We start from the raw sequence: 20,210 nt of genomic DNA, 5'->3' as shown, positions 1-20,210 counted from the left end.
TAGTAATTGCCAGAATATATCGAGTTCCAAAAAGTCACGGAGCTCGCGAGGTATTCTTTGAGCCCCAAATACTTACGTATGTACGTGCTCGTATAATAGGTAGGTATTGGGAAAATTGTCCAAAAATGGCCGGAAAATGCGAGTGGACGGCTACAATTTTGAGAATCGTGTTTTCCAGTTAAAAGTCTCGTTTTAGACGATTCTAAAAACGTAACTGTACTTACAATTAGTACGTAGCTTCATCGAATATTTCGTGTGACCCCCGCAAAAGTACCTATGCTGTTGAATGTGCTGGCTGGAAATATCGCGCCCATAATCTCGAGAAACTCGACTTGTGATTAAAAAAGACGATTCCTAAAGTTGTAGCCGCTCAATAACGTACGTGTGACTTTTTTGGGGAAATTTTTGAAAATTTTGGGCCCTAAAAATAAAATATACCTACTTATTCGGATGCGTAGACTCGAAATCGCGCCCAAACTCCACGAAACAAGACTCTCGTGACTAGAAAAGATAATTCCAATGGTTGTACTCGTAGCTGCCCAATCGCATTTTTCGACCATTTTCCGACAATTTTGGATTAACTGCTCCAGCTCCATCCATACGATATATACGAGTATGTAGGTACCAGGTGCCTAGTACCTACACCGATAATTTTGCGAATAGAAACGTGTACAGGTAATACATACGTATTTTATGTTCGCTAGGTACCTACCTAAAATTGCGTATGGTATATCTATATTATTATATACCTGTTACCTACGCGCGCATTTGCTATTATTTTTTGGCAAGCAATGGGAACTGTTGAAAAATAATTTTGTTTTTCGATCATCTCTAAATATGTACCTAGTTTGTACAAATATGTGTATTTACTGAAATGCGGGTACATATTTGTTTGATCAGACGTAAAATTTTATATTTTTGTCCCTAGCGCATTCGTGTATTACCTACTTGCGAATAAGTTGACTACATCCGCACAAAAAAAAAAGAAAAAAAAAAGTTCATCGGACACGGAAGTTTGAAATTTCGTTTTGTACTCGTATGCATTTTGCATCATTTACGATTACGAAGCTTTTAAGGAAACGCCCTAAAATAAAACATAGGGAATTATTTTCTTACCAGAGGTGACCACTTTTATTGAGGGTTTGAGGGTTGGGAGCGGAAGAAATTGAAATTTTTTTGCTACGTAATTAAGGGCCACTAAAATTAAACTTGGAAGTATAGGCCTACTTGGCTTCCTAAAACCACCCCTCGACGCATAAAATCCGTCGATACCTCTACGCGACGTTTCAATTACCAATTACGAGAAGTAGGTACCTACTACCTACCTACAAGTACTTGCTACCTCTACACTGTACTGCAGCTACACGCCGCGCCGCGCCACACGGATAGACAGCTCGACTGAGCTGCGCTGCTTGTCTAAAGATTGAGAAAGAATTGAAAATATTCACGCCGACCGAATGCGGCCGCATTGTCCATCTGGACGAATAAACTTTCATTACCTGATTGTTTTTAGCAATCGGCGAAAAACGTCCAGGCATTCTTGAATCGTTGAACCAAACCGAAAGGCGAAACTCGTATATTTGTCAGGGAAAAGGAGAGTTTTTGCGGTTTGACAAAGCATTACTACTCGTATAAATGACGTGTGACCGTACTAGCTTGGATCGCAGATTTTGTCGTGTTCCTCCCCCCTCCCATCCCCTCCCCCCATTCATCCATCCACCTTCTCTTTCTCGACCACTAGGTAATCCCAAACACTCGATAACAAAATGTAAAATTCATTCGATACAATTCGCACATCGAGCGATGTAGGCGTAATACGTAAAACTTATACTTACGTTTACGTACTATAGTACATAAGTAAGTAAACGTTTTGTCGTCTTGTAAATTGGACAGATTAACGAGAACGATGCGTATGCGTAGACCAAAAAGAGAGGGAGACAGAGAGAGAGAAATAAATAAATAAATTTAAACACCGAATACGTAAAATAATTCCTAAACATGTAAAAAATACGACTACCGTCGCATTTACACCGCCATCACGCAAAAAGCAGAGAAACAAACGTATACGTAAGGTCGAGTAATTCGATCGTAAAAATTTGAGAGAAGAAAATACCGGCAGAACTTTCTGGTCGATCGGTTTACTCGTAATACTAGCATGTATTGTACGAGTATACCCGGGGAAAAAGTTGAGACGTAGTCATACATGATCACGTATGGTGGACCATACATAATCAATAATCACCCGGGGAAAAAAGTTCAAACTTGGCCATACATGATCATGTATGACGACTTCATACATGATCATACTAAAAAATTGTCCCCCACATGCTCATGTATGGATCATTTGTATGAAATTGCATGTTTTATATCATACATTTTATTCTATAATCTAGAAAATGTCTATAATCTGGAAAAATGTCTGAAATTCATTTATCCACATTTGTCTTGCATTCTTAGCACATCTTATGTACTTATACCATTCAGCAAATCATCCCATATATTTTATACTGACAATATTTTTATTATAAAAATTCATACATTCTCGAATTGTAAGTATGATCATACATGTTCATGTTAAAAAAAATCCCCGCATTTACACATGATCATGGTTACACTAAATCATACTTGATCATACATGATCATATATGACATGTATGATCATATGGGGGACAATTTTGTAACATGAGCATGTATGGAAACTTCGGTTTATGTATGATCATGTATGCTCGAGTTCATCCACCATACATGATCATGTATGGCCAAGTTTGAACTTTTTTCCCCGGGCATACATGTTCGTGTTGAAAAAATGCCCCCCCCCCGCACTAACTGAATCATACTTGATTAAACTTGATTATACATAATCAAACTTAATCGTACATGACCATACGTATGACTAACAATGATCATGTGGGGGACATTTTTTTAACATGAGCATGTATGGAAACTTTGGTTTATGTATGATCATGTATGCTCGAGTTCATCCACCATACATGATAATGTATGGCCAAGTTTGAACTTTTTTTCCCCGGCCAAGAACAAAGGCTACATATCATGGCTTGCGTTTCGCGAATACTCGTACGAGTACAAAAAACACATTTTCGCAATTCGCATACCTACACGCGAAAATTATTATTAAGTAAGTATATGTATCATGAGTTATCGAATATACTAAAAATCTCTCGTATGGGGCTCTCAGTGGCATGGCATGGCGAAACGACATGACAATACTTATAAATATTGGTACAGCTACGAGTACGAGCTAAGCGTAAGCGAGGAAAAAGAACGGTTGTTAAAAGAAAACCCGCCATTCTGGGTTGCGACTGCGAATATCCAAATACCCGAATACCCAAATACCCCACTACAGTACGAGTATATTTACGGTGGTTTGGAAAAATTATGAATCCGTACCGTTTCCAGAACACTCGTTTCTGTCATTCGAATATGGACTGGAATCAAATAAAGGCGAGAATTTTATCGTTTTTAAAACAAATCGTCGTCGTCGTCGTCGTGTTTTTAGAACTTTTTTTTCTTCTTCTTCTTCTTCTTCTTCTTCTTCTTCTTCTTCTTCGTCGTCGTCGTGTTCTTCTCGTCGACATGGAGAGAAAAAATATATTCGTATGTATAAAAAGTCTTGGCAATATTCCCGTATCAAAAACACATTTTCAAATCTACTCGATCGTGTGTTTTTTTCTTCTTTACTTTTCTTTTCCTGTTTTTTTTTTTTTTTTTTTTTTTTGCACACTTCCTCCTCGTATGCGGTATGACTAACTCGCTTGTTTTCCGGACGAAATGCGCTATGGTCTCGAACTAAGAACAAGAGAATATTTAAAATGTTCGAAGCGAGAGCAGGTAACGTTGCAAAAAGAAGGAATTACCGGAGGAGCGAAGCGAAAAAGAAAGAAAGAAAGAAAAAAACACCGACATAAATTAAACGTGTCCCGAAGTATCGGTAATTTTCGTTAATGACGAAAAATGTTTCATCACAGAGTTCTCTGGTCGTTTTTTATTGCTAAAGTCGGATCGTTGGGTCGTCGCGTCGCGTCGCGTCGTGTTCACCCCTAGTTCATTTTGCGTCTTCGCATTTGCAAGGAACTGAACGAGCGACGCGAGGCGACGCGACGCGACGCGACGTCGCGAGAGGAGTAATTTTTTTCTTCCACGACTTAACTACTTTTATACGATGTTGCACGTAATGAACAAAAAGATGTCAAATTGTCTAGAATATTTTGCTCGAGTTGGGCGGTTTTGACGAAACGTGGAAAAAAGACGGTTTTCGTTTTCGCAGCGTTTTTTTCCCCCTCAGCTTCTTTCAAACGTTTTACCCCTCTAGAATTAGAAAATATATGCAGAGAGAGAAAAGGCACCGAGGGATTTCAAACGAACCAGTATCTTTGGTTCTTTTCTTCGCTCGGTAATCGGATAAACGTATACGCGTACGCGTACTTACTTGAAAAAATAAGTATCGTCGTAGTATACTTATTTTCTCTCCAAACATAACTTAAACTATCTGCTCTGTCTCTGTATGGCAAGCGATGATTGATCTTACCTTACCATCGCGATATTGACTCTCTCTCCATCCCGTTCGGCGTTCTTCCTCCACGAGGTCGGAACGCGAACGTAACGATTCAAATATTTCGGCGTGAAAAAAATTCGCTAAATTGTCTACCTCGCGTCGGATTCATTTTACACATAAATAATCCCTTTTTCCAGCTATAAGCTACGTGTATTTTGATCGTCCTGTAGAGAATCTCCCGCAGTTGGAAAGGGTATAGGTATTCTCGAATAAAGTACAGGAGTCTCTCGATTATCCGACCTAGCTGATTGAGTTTGGGGGGGGGGGGTGTAAGGTGGGTCGGATACCAAAAAAGTCGGATAATCTAACATGCAATTTTTTTGCGTAGAAATGAAGTGCATAAGCTTGAGAAGGCAATTTTTCATCCAGAAAATCAAGTTTTGGCTCAAAATAGGAACAATGAATTGAAAAAACCACGAATAAACGAAAATAATATACTTTTGTATGAACATGACTGAAAATTAAATACAGACTCGAATTATAATTTTTTAAGGTAAATCGAGTCGATTTCAAAGAAAATAATACCGTTACCTAGAATACAAAATAACGTCGCATACTGCATATTTTTACACATTTCAAAATCAAAAATTGGGGTGCTTATTTAAAATTTTGGATTATCCGACCTTGTTGGGTCGGATGATGCGAAATGGAAGTCGGATAAATTCGTACCGGATAACCCGAAAGTCGGATAATCGAGAGCCTCCTGTAGGTGAAATGCCACGTTCCGCGGATTTTAGAAATTTTGAAGAAACATCGTTGGGTACCTTTAAAGAGAATGTCGAGGTCAAAAAAATTTCCCCCGCCTCGCCCCCATACTCGTAATGGCGAAAAAATGAACGAGTTTTGAATAGAAAATTTTGAATTTACCCAAAATACGAGATAAAGGAGACGCGAGTCTAGCCGAGGGAATTTTTTCAACATTTTTGACCCCCCCCACCCAACCGGGGTGGCGAGTAAAGAAAATGTGAAACCGCCAATTGGTAACTTTCAATTAAGTACTGGGGCCCGGGGGGGGGGGGGTCAATTTGACAAATTATACGACACTTTCTGCGGTTTTGAAAAATTATTATTCAATTTGGAGACGAGTTTCCAATTAATCGTTGGTATTTTTCAATAATCTCGAACGTAGTTCTAGGCACGTAAGCGCAGTCTGTGCAAAATTTTACCCAAAAAATGAGACATTCTCTTAAATTTTTGTAGTTTTTCGATGGTCCATCAATTTTTCGTATGTATTTTCGAATGATTTTCACTAGGTACCAATTTTACAATAAAATTTTTACGATAGTTTCTTTGCGAATAATATTCATTTGTGGCTCTTTATTAAACGTCGAAATAATCGTCAGCATTTTTACTTTGCCCTTGGGCCATTGTTATTTCTCGTACGTGTCGAGTTGATTGATCTATGATTTCATAACTAGGTACCTACCTAACTAATCCATCTTAATTTTTCTTTGTTTCAGGCGAGTGTGAGTACAAATTATCTTCCCAAAATGATAGAATACTCGTAGGAACTCGCGTATGAGAATAAGTAAGTATAATTTTATAATCCTCGTGAGAAAAGTTAGGTACGCGAGTCACTTGTAAACCTGCGACCTTTTATTTTCAATGGCGAATCGAAATGAATTCTAAAATCACGAAATTGAAAAAAATCAGCCGAAATACGTAATAACTGTCCATCGGGTTTGAATCGAGATGATCTGATTTTCCGAATACGAATTCGGAAACAGTAGATGAAATTTTTGAATTCGCAAACGATTTTGATTTTTAACGAATTTTTAAAAAACCAAATGCGGGTCAAAAATGAAAAAAAAAAATGCAAATTTCACTAAGTAGACCGAGAGAGCTAAAATCTCCAAATCGATTGGAAACGGTTTCGAATCATTTGCCTAACAGTTTTTTGAAAATCGAACTTTCCACAACATTCTAGCCCATTGATTGTCGTTGAAATGAAATTTACTCTGTAGTCTGTACCCAATTTGTACGTAATATGCCGAGTCGATTGGAGACGGTTACAGGCCGAATTTTGGAGCTTTCGGGTATATTTTGGAAATTTCAGATTATCTAAAAAGTGGTCTAAAAACCGTCTGAATTAACTTCGGCGTCATTTTTTTTTTTTTTTTTTTCAAAATATAGCAGCGTATCTAACAGGTAGGTACTTACTAGGTAGTGAAAGCAGTGAAAAAGTAGCGGTTTCAAAAATGGGTAGTGAGAGTAGTTGACAAATAGTGAATATATAGGTATGTACCTCGTATTCTAGAGCAGCGGGCAGGAAAATGATAAAATACTCTAAAAGTAGCTAACTACTTTTGGGAAAACGCCCCATACACGTATCCCTGACGCTAACAAAGCTGAGGCTCCACTATAAGGACTGACCGACGACGCGACACGACGCGACAGTGTATGTGTTTGTGAGGTACATGCATCAACGTATGATGGTGCTCCACTGTCCCACTGCCCCAGTTACGTGGGTGGTGCGAATTTCATTTAATCAAGCTCGTCATTTCGCAGATGCTTAAATTACTGTACAGTGTATACTGTATACTCGTACATACTCGTATAATAAGGCAAAACTGCACGATCGCAGTGAGCGCACGTGTTCATCAGGTGTGCTTGTTGTTTTTTTTACGCTCGCTATTCACACAGTAGCTGTATATACGCGTAGCATTAGCAGAGTGCTGCGTGGAAACTATGCGAGTTATCTCTAAAGTTGACTCAGGCTGGAAACATTGGGGCACGTTCGATAGTTTTTAATTACTCGTTACTCGGTAAATACGAGTACAATAGTACATACTACATATCGATTACCTTTTTTTTTCTGCGACCCCAGTCCCCAACCTTCTGGTGGGGTGGGGTGGGGTAAGTTTATTAGGTGGAATATGACAAAATATCTCTTATGCTAGGTTTTTAAAATATGTACATAGGTAGTACACAAGAATCCTTAATAAACTAATTAGTTGGATGCTACGTCGTCGTCGTCGACACATCTTAATAATAAATGCATACGTTATTCAACATACATAATATACTACACATCTTATAAGTACATAACTTGGACTAATTCTCAAGTGTTATATACTACATAACAATACCACACATCTTACGATAAGGAATATCCCAAGAATTAAAATATACCCAATACTCACCCTATTGGAGTTGATCCGGTGTACTGCACATTGGGGCCAGGTTCTTCTACCTTCTTCATCCGGAAAGCGGCCCAGCCTTGGAGGCCTCTTCAACCTTGTGACAGGTCCTTCAATTGGTTGATAATTCTCGACCTCGTCCCATAGCACACTCAGTAAGCGTGATCGCGTGAGCAGGACGCGGTGGAGCTATTCTTGCGAAAATGATTGCAAGGAAATGGGAATTGCCCGTTTCACCGCATATCGCACTTCGGGAGTAATAAGGTCACATCTCAAAAAAGTGAAATTTTACAGGAGAGTGATTTTCTTTTTTTAAAAAACTTGATTCATTATTTTTATCAACTTATAATTAATTGTGAGGAATGAATAGCAACTCATTTTAAAGATCTGGTATCCTACCTTCATTTAGCATAAGAACACTTTGAAAAATAAAATCTTAAAGAGGAAATATTTCAATGTTTGGAAAACATTTTGAGTTATAACCTTTCATTAAAGTTGATGTGGAGGCGAAAGGAAGCGTCCAAAAAATATTTCATGATTACAAAGTTGTAGAGAATTAAATTTCCAATCGACACAATGTCGTTAGTTTTTTTCTAGAGTGCTTAGTTTTTGAGTTTTTCTCAAAAAACTAAAATTTCATGATATGTGCAAATTCATTTTTCTGAAAAGTGATCAATTTAAAAAAAATTTTCCATTTGGTACAAACCAATAAAAAATGCACTCCTTGTGACTGTTTCTAACTGGCAAACATTCAAAACAATCAAAACTATTTGTTAACACTTTGTATGTACGAAATTTGCTCAAAAAAGGTGGAGTTTTTTGAGATGTACCCTTATAACTCCAAACAACTTGCAATGTTGTTGAGATTTTGAGTTAGGCCATTTGCGTTTTTTACAAGATCTAGATAATGTACCCAACTCAAAGTGTAATTTTTGGTTGAGGGGGGGTCATACAAACCTCAAAAATGCAAAAACATCAAAATCAATTTTTTTTGAGATGTGACCTTATTACTCCCGAGGTGCGATATGACCAAGTTTCGACTTCAATTATGAACCATCTACAGTGAATTTTTTTAGTGTCGGCGTTTCAAATTGTTATTTGTGTCATCCTGAAGAACAATGAACTGAATTGTACAAGCTAAGTACTTACAGACGGATTTTACGATCGTTTTAGTGTCTCCGAGAGGTCAAAATTCGGTCAAAACTAGCCAAATAATAGCGCAAATGCTTCCATTTCTTGTGATATTGAATCCTTTTGTTTCAGAAAACATTATTTTAATACACGAGTTCGCGAAAGTAGATCAGTTGCAAAAATTACGCTCAAATTCACTCGTAAAATACGAGTTCCCGTTTGCCTGTTATCATTATCACGAGAATAGCTCCAAAATGTGGGAGTCACGTGATCAAACTTACTGAGCGTACTGTCTGATGGTAGACCTCATATAAGCCAGATGAGACTTGTTTGCAGGATCTAAAGGGGGGGGGGGGTATGAGGTCTTCCCTCAGCAAATCTGCAGCATTCAGTCAAAACGTGTTGTGCTGACTCTGAGCATTTGCCACATTTACAGCTTGGCCTAGACCTACCATAAAGATGACGTACGTGTATGAGACCATGGCACACTAACTGATAACTGCTGTTTACCTGGATACAAAGATGCATATGGGAGTGATGTGGAAAGCACGCAGAATGAGCAACAGCAGAGGTGTTGAAGGAGCATCAGGACACATGCGAGTCAGATGTACCTGATAGGAAAAGCGGCAACGATGGACGCGACGCGACGCGACGTGACGTGGCGGGAGCGCGGCGCGGCGCGGCGGTGCAGTGCGGAGGATGCGAGTAGAAACCAAGTCGAGATACGAGTACGAGTATACGAGTATACGAGTAGAATGTAAAAATGGAAAAAAGTTGTAATTTACGTAATACGTACTTACTAATTTAACAAAAACAACTTTTTATAACTTACATCGACTTTGATTCCGGGGAAAACGAAAATTTTAGTAGGCGGTACTTCGCTGGGAGAAAAACGATAAAATTCGTATCTTCCTCGGTACCATTTAACGGAATATAACGGCGCTCCATCCAAATCGTACAGACATAACAATGAAACGTTTTTACCCCTTTGCACGGCGGCTGGGTTTATAAGTAACGTAACATTTTGTAAACAGTCGCACCAATCTGAAATAAAACAAGCATTGATTTATTACACGTTACGAGTAAGAGTACGAGTACGAGTACGCTATCTCCTTCTCCTACATACATATTACATACGAGTATACCAATATCTATTTTCTAAGTATGTACTAGCTGTAGTAGGTATAGATGAATACTGTCTGTGCCATAGCCATACACATTATAAATGTATAGAAAACTAATTTTATTTCAATGTACATAGGTACCTATAACGTCTCTCATTTATAGATATGTACGTGGTGGTACCTACTCGTAAGTATACTCGTAATATTGCAGCGTAATTGTGGTGTCGGGTGTACCTACGACAAAGTTGGATTTTACTCGTACTCGTAGTTTTTGCTCATACGAGTAACAACCGCCACCACGCCAAAAGCCTTATACGAGTACGAGTAGTACGTATAGTCGTCGATATATGTACTCGTATGTACATGTACGAGTATACGCGTATTGTATGTCTATGTACGAGACGTACGAGTATGTTAGTGTTGTCCTGCCTCCTGCGTCTTTTTCGTCAGATTGTTCGCAAAAAGCTGCCAGCTTTTAGCAGTACCTAATACGTGTAGATACGATACGAGCTGATATATTTAATCGAGACTCGATTGTAAAAAGTACCCTCCCTATTTTTATTCGAACGGCGCGGCGCGGCGCGGCGTGGCGGCGAACGTTCCTCGAATTCGGCCAAAAATGGGTTTAACCCTATGTAATGTACAGATAAGATATCTGCAGCTGTCGAGTCTCTCAATGTTCCAGAAAACTTGAAAAATACCGTCTTTTTCCATCTTCTCACTCATCGAGCTCAGTATAGAAGATCGATTTTCTCAAATCCAACTGTCGCCTACTCGCCTAGAGTGACGAGTGGCCTTATTTTCGAAATTTGAATTCCCCCTGCCCTCTTCATCCCCCTCCCAATCCCTGAAGTGGCGCGGGCGACCTCTAGCGAGAAAATAATTCCCAAGTTTTTATTTTTTCCATTTTTGAAAAACTCGGCCTGTGGATGGTGGGCCCTTCAATTTTCAAAAATTTTCAAAAATACAAATTCGCTGCAAAATTTTAACCTTTATTATCTGTAAAAAGCCCCTTTTGAGTAAAGTAATCTCTCACGACGATTTTAGCGCCCCCCCCCCCGGTGAAAAGCGAGCGGACCCCAGAACAGCTGAAATTGTATTTTATGCGTGGAAATCCTAAAACTAGTTGCTTTTCAGACTTTTTAATGCGAAGAAGGTACTAGGTAGTACATTGTACATACACGGATTTTTCAGCTATTCTAGAGGGCCAACCCAACGTGGTCGTTTTCTAGGGAAGCGGCTAATATCGTCACGACTGTCACGAGAGTTTATTTTACTCGACAGAGACTTTTTAAAGGTGTTAGAACTTGAAATTTTTCAATTTCAAAAAGTTTTCTTCCAAGTTGGATTCTTAAAAATTTTTGATAATTATAACAGGCCCACCGCGCCGCGCCGCGCCGGCCACAGGTCACCATATTGAGGGTTGGGAGCGAAAGACTACCCTATACTCGTATTGTCGCCGCCATATTAAAGCTTCAGATTCTGTTTCGCTTGATACGGCGCGGCGCGACCTTGCGAATTTTTTTCTTTTTCATTCTCCAAATGGCAGATACTCGCACAATCGACGTTTTATAGATGTATCAACGAAGATGAATAATTTTAATGAAATTCTTTTTACGAAATTTAAAATACAGCGACGACGAAAAGCGAAAAAGATCTTTGTAAAGTTACTTCAAAAGCATTTTATCATCGTATCAAAAGTATTTCCAAGTCGAACGAGTTTAAATTACGACATTAAAATTTACGTTTTAAAAAATTCTCAATATTTGGGTTGTATAGAGCAGCTCGCAGTTCGAAGGATTTTTTTTCGATTTTCTTTTCTTTTCTGTAAAATCTCTTTAATCGCGATTTTGATTTTTTTTCTCTCGTCACGTGTGCTGAAATTGATTTTGTAAAGTGTCGAAAGGGGAAACAGTACCTTGAAAATTAGTCGTCGCGGAGAAATAAAGTCGAGCGGAGAAAAAAGATTCTCGTCATAAATGGCGTGAAAAATGAAATATTCATACGGGTTTCTTTTCATAATTTTCGTCAACTTTTTCAAAAACTTCACTCTGTGTAAAAATTTTATCGCTGTAAATATTTTTACAAATTTTTCAGCTGTTTTTTTTTTTTTACTACGATACAGCGACAAATTTTCGTCTTTTTTCGCAAATTTTTTTCACGACCTTAATATTCTACGGATTTTAACACTTGTTTGTGTGTATGTACAGCTCTGCCTTAGGAACTCTTAAGGGAAATTTCAAATACATATAAGGAGGGGCGGGGGGGGGGGAAAGTTTCTTTATAGCAATTCGACACTTTATAGCACGTAATAATTTTTGGTTTTGTATATAGGCTCAGAAAATATGTATACGAACGAATGCTATACATATTTTTTTTCTATATGTACGTAGGTGCCTCTACCTATTTAGCGAGAATTTGTTTGAAAGAGAATAATTGGAGTGGGAGTTGTCATAATTATTTGAGGACTACATTTCAATAAAATACTCGTAAGTTGATAGATTATACGAGTACCTATCGCTAAAATTTTAGAAATAAAATACCTGAAATTTTTAGACACGGAAGTTTTTAGGTTGATTTATTTTTCGAACGAATAAATTTTTAAAGTTTTCGAGTAATTTTGATTCTTGTTTGTACGCATCTACTTTTTCGCTATGGTTCGGTTTAAATCTGAGAAAAAGAAAAAATTATCCTAAAAATCGAAATCAGCGATTTCGAATTCGAACATCCATTTTACGGGAAATTTTGAAATTTCGAGTTGGTAAATGATTTTTGAACCTTGTAAATTCACATCGTGGCCTACTGTGTGCCTACTCTATGCCGAATAAACAAGTGAAATCTGCGTATGCGAAGTTTGAAGTTCAATCTGACGATTGAAAAAAAAAAAACACACCGCTACGTGAAGGTGAAATTATTCGAAAAATTCATTCCGTAGACGATTTTCGATTTAAAAAAAAAAAATGGAAAAAATGAAGAAAAGTTTTAAACGTTTGTCGATACAGACGAGTTTAAAAGGTAAGTAAACAATTACTCGTAGATACGAGTACATACGTGAATTTTTCAAAAGCTACGAGTATATACGGCATACGCAAACGCATACGCGCAGCGAAAAGCACGACCGAGTGAAATTTTGCGAATCAAATTGGAAAATACGATTTGCGAACGAAAATCAAAAAGATGAAGGCAAACTGTAGGCTCGTGTAGTACCCTATACCTACGAGTATAATACGAGTATGTAGATGTAGATGTAGATGTACTTATGTGTGGGGCGAATGAGAGGCGTAGGGCGTAGGGCATAGGGCATAGGGAAGGCAAAAAAAGCACAGCGGCGTAGCATCGTGTGAGGTTTATTTTATTGCCATTTCGTATCCAATATAGCCGTAGGCGCGTTTGAATCTTTTTTTACAGCCTTTTTCGAATACAAATACCACATATATTTACAAGACATTCGAATAAGAACGCATAAACAAAAGTATTTCGTTTCGCATTTATATGTATTTTTTTTTACACCCTTAACTGCCTGCGGCTATCGTCGAAGTAAATCAACTTTACAACATGTTTGATAATTTATATTACGCCATTTTCAGCGTGTTTACGAGACTCGGGCGCGCTTTTTAACACCCCATTTGACGGAAAATTTTCCTCCCACGCCACGTAAAGAATAATAATACGAGTAAGAGTATGTACTTCTACCAATATCAAACGTTTTGCCGCGCCTTTTTCGCAACCGAAAAATGGAAAAATTAAGAGAGAATGGAGCGGTCGCGTACCTATTGGGCGGATTATAAAAACCGTTTTCAAATTACCTACTACTTAATTAATTAATTAATCTTTTCGAGAGAGTATAATTATTACACTCTCTCGAAAAGATTAGCTCTTTAAGACCGGAGAAGAATCTGACGGATGAAAATTGAAAAATTTCATTATAAATTGGGAAGGAGTATAACTTCGCTGAGCATTTTTTTTTTTTTTTTTTTTTTTTTTTTAAATTGACGTTTGCTCGAAATTCCATTTTAGAATTTGATCAAATGCTCAAAATGGGCATTTTTTTGTATCCCAATTTTCAAAACAAATCGTCGATGTTGGGACACGAAAATTTTTCGAAAAGTTTCTCTAGGTAATCATCATCATTAAATCGTATCACCCCGCGTGGGGGTATCGTGACCATTTGAATTAAGTAATCCTGCGGGTAATCGTGCGCCACTGCTCCTTATCCTGCGCGCTTCTCACGCATTCGGCAAAGCTGCAGCCAGTCGCTATGCGAATCGAGTCGACGATCGTCCTCTGGCTCTGGCTCCTTCGACTCTGCCTTGCACAAAAATCACCTCCATGGCATCTGCTCTCGTCAGCCGTCCGAAGTACTTAAGTATCCGACTAAGTACCACAGCTGATAGGCGCTTGGTCACACCAATTTCTCAAAGTATTGAGGCATTTGTTCTTTTAGCCGTCCAAGGAACTCTGAGCAGCCGCCTCCAGCACCACATTTCCATCACATCGATCCGTCTCCGATCACCTTCGCGAATGGTCCAAGTCTCCGACGCGTACAGGAAGACAGAAAAGACCAGGGCATTGACGAGTCGAATTTTAAGGCTCCTGCTGATCGCCGAATCGCTCCATATTCGCTTCAAACGAGTCATTGCAGTTTTGGTCAGTTGGCAACGGTGACGGATTTCAGCTTCACATCCGCCAGTGTTCTCGATGATGGAGCCAAGGTAGGAGAATCTGCTCACAACTTCGATTCCTGCGATGTCCTGGATCACTGGCAAGTTGTTTGATGGCCGGTCAATTACCATCATCTTTGTTTTCGTCGTGTTGATGAGTAGGCCATATTTTGCACTGATTTCCTCCAGGCACTTGAGCAGCACTGACATGTACTCGATACTGGAGGCTACCAGCGTGGTATCGTCGGCATACCAGAGGTCGGTGATCCTTTGGCCACCTATTAGGACACCTCCGGACCATTCATCGGCTCCATACGCGTCATCTATGATCTTCTGCAGTGTCTCCCGGATGATGTACTCTCCGTAGATGTTGAACAGAAGCGGAGACAGTATGCATCCTTGGCGAACTCCTTTTTCAGGGTGAAACTTCCCAGATGTTGTCCTGTTAGGCCGGACATTAGCTGATCCCTTCTCGTAGAGTTGTTTGATCAGCCACACGAGATGTTTTGGAGCGCCCATCTCGAGCAGAATACGCCATAATTTCTGCCACTGGACACAATCGAATGCTTTTTTGTAGTCCACAAAGCAGAGCACCGCAGGAACGTTGTACTCTCGAGCTTTTTCAATGAGCATTCTAACGTTGAGGATTTGCTCTCTGGTGCCTCTTCCTTTGGTGAATCCGGCCTGTTCTTGAGGGATTTCAGACTGCATGAGTGGATACAGTCGATCATAGATGATCTTCAGGAGCACTTTGCTTGCATGTGAGATCAATGAGATGGTGCGATAATTCTCACAGTTCTCTGGTGAGCCTTTCTTGTACAATGTGATGTAAGTTGACTGGGTCCAATCGTCTGGCCATTCACCGGTTTGCCATACGTAATTGCAGATGAGATGGATTCTTCTGGTGACTTCTGTGCTTCCAGTTTTGAAGACTTCGGCGGGGATGTTGTCAGGGCCAGGAGATTTGTTGTTTTTCAGGTATTCCATGGCTTTGAGGACCTCTTCGTAGAGGATTGAAGGTTCTTTTTCTTCAATGTTGTCCAGTGGATCACTGCCATGGGCGCGCGGACCACTGGCACTGGCGCATGCAAGTCCTATGGGAGTCCCATGAGAGTCCCATGCGGGTCCCTTGCGAGTCCCATGCGGGTCGTGTGCGGGTCCCTTGCGAGTCCCATGCAGGTCTCATGCGGGTCCAATGCCAGTCTCATGTGAGTCATGGTGCGTGGATCACTGGTACTGGCGCCGGAATCGCTGGTATTTGCACCAAAGTAGCTGGAACGAGCGCGAGGATTGCTGGTACTGGCACTGGCACCGGAATCGCTGGCATTTGCGCCAAAGTCGCTGGAACTGGTGCTGAAATCACTGGCTTTGGCACCAAAGTCACTGGAACAAGCACACTGATCACTGGCACTGGTGCCAAAATCACTGACACAGGTGCGAGGTTCGCTGCCAGAAGCACTATCCTCCCTGTATAATTTTTGGCAGTATCTCCGCCACACTTCGGCAATCTCCTCTGCATCTGTCTTGACCTGGCCATTTTCATCTCGAATTATCTGAGTGCTCACCTTGAATTCTCTGGTTACTGAGCGGATCTTCTGGAACAGGAGGCGCGTTTCATTTTTCTCAGCATGGGACTCGATTTCTTCACACATGGAGCCAATGTAGATGTTCTTATCACGACGCGCAAGCTTATTGATCTGCTGAGTTAGCTGTTTCTTCTTCCGCTGGTACTCTGCATCAGCATCACGTGGAATATTTCTGCGCTCTTCAATCACTGCTATGGTTTCATCAGAGAACCAGTGCTTCCATTTTTTTGAAGCATTTGGCGAATGGCTCTAGGTAATACCAACGAAAAAATCAGAAAATTTTACATAAAATATTTCGTCAAAAATTTTTGAAGCCAAAATTCAAAATTTTGAAGAAAAAAAAATGAAAAATTGTTTTCCGCGCAAGACGCGTTAATTTAATATCTACAAATGTGGGAATGACATAATTTTAAAATCAAAAAAAATTGTTGGTCATAAAATAAAGAGATCGACGAGGCGACAGTGGGAATTCTCATTTGAGGGGAAAAAAAGTATATTTTGGAAATTGAGTTTTAAGATCGTTCCAAGGTCCGTTATGAAAAATATAATTTTTTGCAAAACTTTTCAAGATGATGGAAAATTCAACCTTTTTACTATTCGATACCGTGAGAATTTTGAAAATGCTACGATTTGCTTTTTGGAAATTCATTCGTCTATACGTTATACAATTACATTTATGTATGTATTTTCCACCCACGGAGAAATTTCGGGGCACGAGGAACCCACTGCTGAAAATTTGCTAATGAGTTGGGGAAAGAATGTGCCTCGAGTTGGAAAAATTGTGATTTTTTGATAAATTACAGAACTGGTTGGTCAACTATAAATTATAGTTGAAAAAGATTTATAGGTACCTACTCGAAAAATCGACGAAGAAAATTCTTTTTCAAAGTTGAAGTTTCTAAAATATCCGTAAAACATATTTAAACCGATAAAGTCTTGTTATGAAAAAACATTTTTTTTCTCTCGAAACATAAATTTTTGTAAGCTTTTGCCCCAGAAATTTCTGGAGAAAAGCGAGTTATTCAAATTCTAAAATTTCAAAGCCCTCCCGAAAAACTTTTCGCTTAAAAAACATCGTCTTAGGTAAATATTGTATATTCACTCCTCAAAATACAAATTTTCGAAAGTTTTAGCCCGCGCACCGATCGAACCTGTTTATTAAGTAATTATTTCTTTTTTTAAATTGAAATTAAAAAAAAAAAAGAACTATCGTTAAAGCTTCCTAAAATTTGAAAAGGAAAAATGAGAATTTTTAAATCTAAAATATGACATTTTTTTAATCTTATTTCACTTTAAAAATGCATCGTTTTGTTTCAAATATCCGGTAATTCCTCCCTGCTCCTCCGCCTCCTCCAGTCCAGAAAATTAACTCGAGAACTTTTTTTAGTCAACTGGGGGACATTTGGGAAGTTTGTGATACAGTACTCGCAATTTTAGTTGGAAATTTCTGGCTCTCTGCCCCCTCCTCGGCTCCTCCTCTAATAAGGAAGCATTCGCTACGACTTCGAGTGATAAGTGAAATCCAAAATCCGTTCCCAGAAGCAACCAAATTTAAATAACTTAAGCCAGATTTAATCAGCTCGTTATTTTTCTTGCGCAAATTTTTTAAATATTCGACTCGCGCTAATAATCATTTTCAAAAAACTGTTTATTAAAAACACCGTCAATCATTAAGGGGAGAGGAGGCTGCGCGTTGTTACATATAATTCATCGCGAGTAAATGTACATAATAAGAGAACAATTTGCATCAACATATCAGTAATGACTAAAAGCAACTAAGCAACTACATAATTTTAGGAATTCCCACATGAAATATAAATCTCAGCTATTCGGGGGGGGGGGGGGTCGATCTGGGTTTTCAAGAGCGAAGGGGGGCTAAAATCGTCCTGAGAGTCTACCTTACTCGATATAGACTTTTTTAGAGGTATTAGAAATTGAAATTTTAAAATTTCACAGCGAATTCGTATTTTTGGAAATTTTTAAAAATTAAGGGACCGCGCCGCGCCGCGCCGGGCCCACCGCAGCCCGAGTTTCTCAAAAACGGAAAAAATAAAAAATACTTGGGGGATTATTTTCTCACAAGAGGTTACCAGTTTGAGGCTAGGGAGGGAGGGGGAAAATATGGGCCAGCCTATTAGTGCACGTTGTGGCGATGGCGATGGCGATGGCGATGGCGATGGCGTATAGTCGAGTTTTGCGAACGAAATAATCATAAAACGTAGGCCGAGTTCGATTTTTACGGTATAAATCAAGACGCAGTTTTGCGCGTTACAATTAAACTGTTGTGTGTGGCTAGAGAGTAGAGAGTAGAGAGCGGCATCTAAACTGAAATTTATGTTTGAAATTGCGGTCGCCGTATTAAAGTCATTTCACTAAAAATCCCTCCCCCAATCTTAATCATGTTCGCGTGTTAATACGGTTTTCATTTAAAACCGTGTAATGTATACCCGTTCGTTACCCGTTACCCGTATTATACCAAGAGCATAAACCCGCCGCACACGGCTGCTCGATGCATCTTTCTTGCCTCGCCTCTCTCGTCGCTGCCGCGGCCGCGGCCGCCTAGTGCCTTTTAGGCCTACGGCGAGTATATTTATCCAGCCAGCGGCGCAGCACAGCACAATGTACTAATTCAAAATGAGAACGATTAACGCCCAAATTTTCGCGGCCGGCTTGTACGAGACAAATTTTTGATAAATGAACTTCATTTCCGCGCGAATATTACCGCTCAAAGCTGCGAAATCTCTCTGTTGTTTTCATCGCGCCGCCGCCGCCTCTTCCCCTTCCCCTTCCCTTTCCTCTTCTTCTTCTTCTTCTTAATGAACCGGACGACCTTTTATTGTCGTTGAAAAATTCCCAATTCCGGCCACCACTCGTATATAATTTTTCCAGCTTAGCTATTCCTTCAACCTTCCCCCCTCCCGCCCTCTTCCTTCATGTCGTCGATACGAAACGCTACAGTGACAAAAAAAAAACTGCCAACGCCCCCGTACCATCGAAATTACCTAACAATGTACAATGTATACTAAGATTACAACTAACTGAGAGGTTTTTTTCTCTCGCCGCGCTGTTTCGCTCTGTTTAGCTGAAAAATTTGATCCGGCCGCATAGCGCGAATTTTCACTGGCTTAGTGCAAAACTTTACATAATACTTGAAAGTAAATATTTTTCGTGGTTCTTAAAAAGGGTTTATTCTGGATGCAGCTCGTAAGCAACCCGATGCTACCGTTCACACCGACACTCTCCAGTCTCCACTCGCCTGCCCCTCGCTCGGCCCCTTCGCCGCCGCGTTAATCTTAAGTATATACTAGATATACTCGTAGTACGAGTATATATAGTATAGTATAGTATAGTATAGGGTACAGTGTACGTCGCGTCGCGTTGTTTAGAATTCATTGTTTTCATATCCTCTTAATTTAGTCTGGCAACGCGACGATCAATCCGTAATCCTCGTTAAGCTCTATTACATTTTTTAGCCTTATCGCCGATAACTCGGTTTCTCTCAGTCTCACTCTCGCATCATGGTCGCGTTCGGCGTTCGGCGCTCGGCGTTGGGCGTTTGTCGTCGTAGCATGCCACAAAAAGCTTACCTATCGCGTTCAACCGACCGCAGCTTTTCGCTATACGAGTACGAGTACGAATACGAATACGAGTAGTAGGTAAAGAACGGGACGGGGACGGGGTATTGTTCGTTGCAAAAGTGGACCTAATTTTACACGCCGAAACACGCTTTTTCATCCCACACGAACGTGCTCGTCGCGTCGTGCTTCAACATTTCGTTGAATTTTAATCAAGCCGTTTGATGGGCTCAGATTTTCGCATTCGCATCGCCATGTCGAAAGCTACCACCGTTGTCGTCGAGTTTTTCCTATACGTCTGTCGTCTACCAATACCTTTACCTACCTACCTAAGTACCTACGGGTATATACGAGTACTTGTATTGTTCGTAAATAAGTAGTTGGAAATGTGGTATTCTTTATGAAATACCAAATACGCAA

The 20,210-nt window shown here is 39.7% G+C and overlaps 1 protein-coding gene across 1 annotated transcript in view; it reads right to left on the bottom strand.

Annotated features, from left to right (window-relative positions):
• The window catches only part of LOC135839927 (uncharacterized), a 259,550-nt gene that overhangs the window by 125,579 nt on the left and 113,761 nt on the right, over positions 1-20,210 (bottom strand). The window contains exon 2 of the mRNA XM_065356198.1: positions 9,677-9,888. Coding sequence (XP_065212270.1) covers positions 9,677-9,888 — 212 coding nt within the window. The remainder of the gene's footprint in view (positions 1-9,676; positions 9,889-20,210) is intronic.

The sequence above is a fragment of the Planococcus citri genome, chromosome 3, assembly GCF_950023065.1.
Source record: "Planococcus citri chromosome 3, ihPlaCitr1.1, whole genome shotgun sequence".
Classification (NCBI taxonomy): Eukaryota; Metazoa; Arthropoda; class Insecta; order Hemiptera; family Pseudococcidae; genus Planococcus; species Planococcus citri.
This window is presented reverse-complemented; position numbering and strand designations above follow the sequence as displayed.